This window comes from Physeter macrocephalus, chromosome 21, assembly GCF_002837175.3.
Source record: "Physeter macrocephalus isolate SW-GA chromosome 21, ASM283717v5, whole genome shotgun sequence".
NCBI classification, from domain to species: Eukaryota; Metazoa; Chordata; class Mammalia; order Artiodactyla; family Physeteridae; genus Physeter; species Physeter macrocephalus.
The window spans coordinates 24419305-24426212 of record NC_041234.1 but is presented as its reverse complement, the minus strand read 5'-3'; the positions used below and the strand labels follow the sequence as shown (position 1 = coordinate 24426212).

Genomic DNA, 6908 nt, shown 5'->3' with positions numbered 1-6908 from the left:
TGTCCATCGACAGATGAATGGATAAAGAAGATGTGGCACATATATACAATGGAATATTACTCAGCCATAAAAAGAAATGAAATTGGGTCATTCATAGAGATGTGGAGGGACCTAGAGTCTGTCATACAGAGTGAAGTAAGTCAGAAAGAGAAAAACAAATATCGTATATTAACGCTTATATGTGGAATCTAGAAAAATGGTACAGATGAACCTATTTGCAGGGCAGGAATAGAAAGACAGACATAGAGAACAGACGTGTGGACACGGTGCTGGGGGGAGGGTGGGATGAACTGGGCGATTAGGTTTGACATAAATACACTACCATGTGTAAAACCCCACTCTGTGACCCTAGGCAATTTATTAAACTTCCCAAGATCTGTTTCCTAATCTCTAAAATAGTGTCACCTTTAAAACACGATTAAAAATAACATACATAAGGGGAGGGTGGGACAAACTGGGAGATGAGGTTTGACATAAATACACTACCATGTGTAAAACATATAGCTAGTGGGAACCTGCTGTATGGCACAGGGACCTCAGCTCGGTGCTCTGTGATGGCCTAGTTGGGTGGGATGTGGCAAGGGGGAGGGGATGTGTGTATACATACAGCTGATTCACTTCACTGTGTGGCAGAAACTGACAACATTGTAAAGCAAGTATAATCCAATAAAAATAAATAAGAAAATAAAATTCGGAAACATAATCCTAGGAAAAGTGAACCTTGCACTAAACAGGAAAGTCAAAACCTTTACCAACCAATTTGCCTCTTACATGCCTTTATATTCATAGAGGCCAAGAGATTCTCTTCAGCCATGAAAGCACAGTGCCCTCTAGTCAAACCTGCCTCAAAAGGCAAAATAGACTTTTTGTGAATTATATGTACTGCTTTTACATTTTTGTTTGATCAGAAGACTATTTCTGCCAGGTGCCATCTGGGGCATGAGGAGGACAACTGAACAAGACGCAGCCCCTGCCCTCAGGTAGCTTAGCCACCAGCATCCAGGCACTTGCATTTCCAGGGTGGCAGGCACTGCAGGTGCCTAAGTGTGGGTGTGTCAGGAGCATACCAGCAGGGCGCCTGACTTGGCTCAGAGCTCATAAAGGACTTTCCAGAAGAAAGAACATTCAGCCAAGCAATAGGGAAAGTGGGGAGGGGGATGAGGGGATGGAATGTCCAGGCGGAGGGGGTAGGAAGAGAAAGGCTGGCCCTTTCTGGAACTGAAAGTAGTTCAGCAAGGCCAGTCCATGGAAGGGAAGGGACAGAAAGGTAAGCATGGGCCAGTTCATGAGGCAGGGATCTGACGTTTATGCTCAGGAGGGTACATTTTATCCCAAGGCCAAGAAGGAGCTCTTGAAGGGCTTGGAGTGGAGGAGTGATGGAATGGGATTTGCATTTCCGAAAGATTGTTCTAGTGGCATGGTTTAGTAGGATTGGAAAGCAGCAAAACTGGAGGCAGGGCACCCAAATTGCTACTACAGCAAACTAGACGCAAGAGGGAGGAATAGGAATAGGGCAAAGCAAACAATTGAAAGGCTATTTACAAAGCAAACTATGTGGCTAACAGAATAGACATGTTAAATTCTTATATAAAGGACAGCAAGATATTTACCCCTGATGCATACAAATCAGTTACATGTCAGTCACTTGTGAACTGTGTGCCTATGTTGGGTTTTGTTGCGGGTTTGGGGGGGGTGCTGTCCTAGGGGGACAGCAGAAGCAGCAACCCCTCACCAGAATCAACCCCCACAGCATCAGATGCTGGCTTTGCAGTATGTCTGTGCAAACTAGTAGCTTGCAGTTAGAGGTGTCTGATACCTTGGAATGGAACTGAAAGGGGCCTCAGAGGTCCCTCTGCCTTGAATGCGGCATCTTCTCATGGGCCTACAAATTGCCCACAGCCATACGGCTTCTGTAGTGGCTCCAGGCTCCATCCCTGGACAAGGTGTCCCTTCCCTATGAGTCCCACAGAGGAGAGGGCTTTCCTTAGGACAACTCAGAAGGCCTATGTCAGTGCGAACACAGCCCTCACGGTCACAGTGGCCATGATTTGCTCTCCTCATGAGCAATCTGAAATTTGAAATGTGGTGTAGTGCGCTCTGGATGAGTGCTGAAGCCACCCTGCTGGTCCGAGTCTACCCCAAAATGCATTTCCTAGGAATTAAAATTCAGGCTACAATTAATAACCAGGTTTAAATGAACATTAACCAACATAATCAGTGTTCACTTTTCTGAAGAAAAATAAGTCGGATTGATTCATGAGATTCATAAGAAAAACGTCCAGTTTGTCAGTTTTTATTTGCCAATGGCTATTGTCCATCCTTTGGATGAAAAGAAGTAATATAAGTTATTTATAAAGTTGGTAAATTTAATAATATCTTGCCAAAAATTTGAATCAAGGGCTTTTCCAGTTGTATAATTTTCTATGAACTCATTTGAATGTTGCATTAGTTATTTCTCCTTTTAAGTCTCAGATTTCTTTTTTTCTTTTTTTTTTTTTTTTTTTTACACAGGCACTGAAGGTCCTGAGAACTGCAGAGTTTGCTCCTTTTGTTGTTTTTATTGCCGCACCAACTATCACTCCAGGTTTGAATGAGGTAAGAATTAATCAGTTTTTCCTCTAATCAGCATTCCCCCGAGTAAGGATGCATTTGTGTTGTGCATTCCAGAGCAAAGCCCCATCTCATTAAGACAACTAAATGAAGCTCTGCTTTGTTTTCCATGCTGGCCAGTAAGATTGCCAGAGCTTGAGGTCCTCTTTCAGGAGTAGGAATTACACACCACAGAGAGGTGTGGTTCTTCTGAGATCAGAATCATTAGGCAAATGCAAGCTTTAGTCTCCAGTGCAGTCCACCTGGGGCCTTATCCATGGGTCTGCTCCGGCCCTGAGGGGCTGCCAGCCCCTCCCTGAGGGGCTGCCAGCCCCTCCTCTCCTGATAGCGACGGTGCTGAGAGCTCTGGGCCAAGAATTGCCTTGCCTGGGGAGAACTATAAGGCATCCATCCACCTCCTTGGCTGGGCTGCCCGGACTCCCCTAGGCAGCCTCCGGAGTGGAACCCGTGCAGAATCTCTACCCAGGCCCCTGGAGACTACCAAACCTGGAAATGAGCTCTGTCCCCTCTCAGGCCTACTCAAGTCAGCAGCCGCCACGGAGATGGTGCCCGCGAGGGTCGGCAGCACCCTCTAGAACCAGGCTGGCTTACACAGCCTTCTATTGCTGGGCAGATAAGAAGGTAGTTATGGAGTGTCTGGTGAGTATATTGCTGCTTATCTGCTGTAGGGTCATTCTTAAGAGGAAACTCTACACAAAGTTTTCCTGAAGGCCATCACTTCTGCAGGGTCTAGAAATCACCAGGACGCTCTTGGCACTGTCCAGTTAACAGTGGCCTAGACTCACCCAAGCTTATGACAGTAACATCAAGGCTTGGAGATTTTCACTTTAAGGAAAATTAAATATCTAGATTTAAGGAAGATTAAAGAACTAGATTTCTATGTCACTCATATTTTTCAGTCATTTTTTGTCATTTCATTTGCAAAAGATGTATTCCTTGGTAAATTCTACTTTTCCATCTTATTTAATACACAAACATGTTTGAAACTCCACATTGTGGTTAGCTCATATCCTTTGGTTACCATGTATTTTTCTTGAATTATCATCTTTGCTTTGTTTTTGTTTTTGCCTATTTTCCTGCCCTTTTACTAATTTTCCATAGCTGCCAAAATGGTGCAGAAAATTGCCTGTAAGTACCAGCTAGGAGGTGATGAAATACAGCCTCGTCTCCTTTCATAGATTTAGAATGTAGACATTTTGTTCCCACAAATCCTTGCTTTTGCTGTTAGAATAAAGGCATTTTGTTTTCACTGAGTTAAACCCTGCTCACGTGTAAGTCAGGCCTGCAGACAAGCTGTTGTAGAGGAAGAAACTGACAAACATGGCTTCATCTTATAAGATCCTTAAGAGGGAGCTTTATTTTGTGTGTGTGATGAGAACTGCATTAAAAATTTGATGCTCTCAGCCATAAATTTTCTTGAATGTTTTCATCAGCCCAGCTTTCTAAGCAAATTATAAGCTCTGCTAGTGGTTCTTGAAGCCCACCCAGGACTGTATATTCCAATAGAATCCCCTAGCCCAGAGAGTGACGTGGTAGGAATTGCTCCTTCTTGTACTGGTAGGAAGCACTCCTGTCTTTGGGTGAATGCATGTTTCCTAAAATGGGGCTTTTGCTTTGTGTTTGTTTATTGTAAAGCCACAGTGAAAATACTATGCTTTTTAAGTGCAAGCAGAAAGTGTGTTGATATGACCTTAGAAGGTGATGATTAACTGAGGTCTTATCTACACTGAAGTAGTTAACACCTAACATCCAAAGCATGCCACGTCCTGCTTTGAAATTCTGGTAGATGACAAAGCAGGTTTGTCATCTCAGAGTGTCCTGATAGAAAAGATTGAGAGTGTCCTGATAGAAAAGATTGAGTCCCCAACTTTTCTGGTGTCTGTCGTCCCCACTGTGGTGCCGTGATGGAATCGAGTGTTATTATTTCACCTCGAATCCCCTTGCCAGAGGGCTGCACCCACAGGCCAAGTTTCATCAGGAAGAGTCTCTTTCTTACAAACAGATGGGCCTCAGAGAAGAGGAGGGCTCCTAAGCCAGCAGTGGGTGCCAACAGCTCCCAAGTCCCTGAAGGCACCACACCTTTTAGTTTCTCTGGAGATCTGTCTCTGTCATCATGGGCCCCCATTTCCTAGTAGACTTTCTCTGTCCCTTGACTATAGATTTAACACTCATCAAATCGTATAATGGCCAGTATTAGTCAGCCAAGTGCTTGTTCTTTCGGTGACATTTATTAAGCACTTACTATGTATAAGGCACAATGCCAAGTGCTGGGCACAGCAAGGCAAGTTTGAACTCTAGTTGGGGAGACAGATACTAATCAAATAAACAGGTATTTAATTGTATCTATATATATTTCAGACTCCACCCAACAGCTCAGCTATCTAGTCAGTTACTTTGACTTACAAAGTTTCCTGGTTTCAAATTTGAACTTGCCCATTAAAAGTTCAGCATAACAAGATCTGACCTGTGAAGATGCAGAGGCAGACTTTCTGGTGGCCCTTAAGAGATCCCCATCTTGAAAGAACTGCCATCCTGAGGCTCTTTGTAGTGCGCTGCAGGAGTTGAGGGAAAGCCTTTACTGCCGTGAAGAGTTCAGTAGCTGCTTTTCCTTCAGAGTTGTTTCCATAAGAGATGTAAGTACTTATGAACAGTGATATTTGGCCATTTCCAATGCAGACCAATGTGAGGGGATTCATCAGATGCCAGCTGCCGTTGTATCTGGGAAATGGTCTTATTTCATCCATTATTTGTAACATCCAAAAAGCTTTGCCTCTGGCATCCACTGCTGTTGAGTGAGGGCCATTATACGTAACTGAATTCCTGGAACATATTGAACCTCTAAGTAGAATAGAGAAAAATACAACTTAATTTGTCGTCCAGAGGCAGGGGCTTCTTGGCGCAAACACAGCTGGGCTCTGGGGCCTGGTGCAAGCAAGTGCAGAGGACCAAGGGAAGGGGATGCAGGGCTCTGACCTCATCCGTCCCCTGAAGCCCCTCCGCCAAACAGGAGAGTGGCTTGAGATGAGGCAGGCCTGGGTCAGAGGAATGAGGACAGAGCGGCTCGACTCTGATAGTCAGTCCCCACTGACCCCGGGGCAGACACTGCTTGGCCGGGGTGGGGTGATGTGTTTGCTGAAGAGTGTCTGTTTCCTCTGGTCCATCCGGTTTGGCGTGGAGCCCCCTGTTGCATGGTGAGCAGTCGTGGTTGCAAGCCGTAGTTCTGTGACCCTGCCATCCCGGGGACCGTCATCTCCTCTGTCACGAAGCGGGCTTGGCCTCACGCCCAGATGTGGCACATCAAGGTCTGGCCTTGACTGTTTCTGACATTGGGACGGACAGAAATGTGACAGGAGAAAAAAATCCGGCTGACTTTTCTCTTTGCTTTTCCCTCCCCCCACACCATCCCTACCTCCATCCCATCACCATTTAGGATGAATCTCTTCAGCGTCTGCAGAAGGAGTCTGACATCTTACAGAGAACATATGCACACTACTTCGATCTCACAATTATCAACAATGAAATCGATGAGACAATCAGACATCTGGAGGAAGCCGTGGAGCTCGTGTGCACAGCCCCGCAGTGGGTCCCGGTCTCCTGGGTCTATTAGGCCTCTCCCCAGATATCTGCCGCATAACTGGGAGCCACCTCATACATGGAAAAGCCTCTGTTATCGGCCTTGTGTCAGCAGGTCGTGGTCCCTAGAGACTACCTAGTTGTAGTGTGACCTACATTTATAATTATTGTCATGTCCGAATAGATAGGAGGAGAAAAACAATTACACACTAATTTAAAGAGACAGTATCTTTTTTAATCAGTTCTCCTAAACTTTAATAAAATGTATCTTTAAATGTATGTATTATTCAATCCTTTGGAATGTTATATTTTTGGAAATCATAGCTTTTTATTTCCAAGGCCCCTAAAAACTGCACAAAAATAGATGCTGCTTTCTATAATCTATTTTAATAATAATAAACAATGATTCTGTTACCTTGACTGGGGTTGGAACACTACATTCTTTTTAGAGTCTGATTTTATGGATTGGAATATCTTTCTTTCCTTTATTTATTTGAAATAATCAGTCTAGTGATTACAAAACTCATAAATTTTTAAAGGCCTTTTTTTTCCTCTTTTTTTTTTTTTTAGAACAGTATTTTTTTTAAGTCCTTTATGTAACATCCAGATAATGTGATACTGTCTCTTTGAAGCACCCTGTAAACCTTTTAGAGATTTGAAGTTGGGTCTTGACTCTTAATGCATGTGGACAGTCGCGAGCGTTTATGCTGTCGGTGTGTCTGTGT

At 44.1% G+C, this 6908-nt stretch overlaps 1 protein-coding gene across 12 annotated transcripts in view; it reads left to right on the top strand.

The window, feature by feature from the left end:
• The window catches only part of CASK (calcium/calmodulin dependent serine protein kinase), a 385648-nt gene extending 379045 nt beyond the window's left edge, over positions 1 to 6603 (top strand). For 6 of the 12 annotated variants that reach the window (XM_028482973.2, XM_028482969.2, XM_028482972.2 and 3 more), the window contains 3 exons: positions 2512 to 2595; positions 3124 to 3249; positions 6041 to 6603. In XM_028482973.2, coding sequence (XP_028338774.1) covers positions 2512 to 2595; positions 3124 to 3249; positions 6041 to 6217 — 387 coding nt within the window. In that variant the 3' untranslated portion in view covers positions 6218 to 6603. The remainder of the gene's footprint in view (positions 1 to 2511; positions 2596 to 3123; positions 3250 to 6040) is intronic. The other 6 variants (XM_007102902.4, XM_007102909.4, XM_007102907.4 and 3 more) reach the window with 1 other exon arrangement.
• Positions 6604 to 6908: the final 305 nt, after the last annotated feature.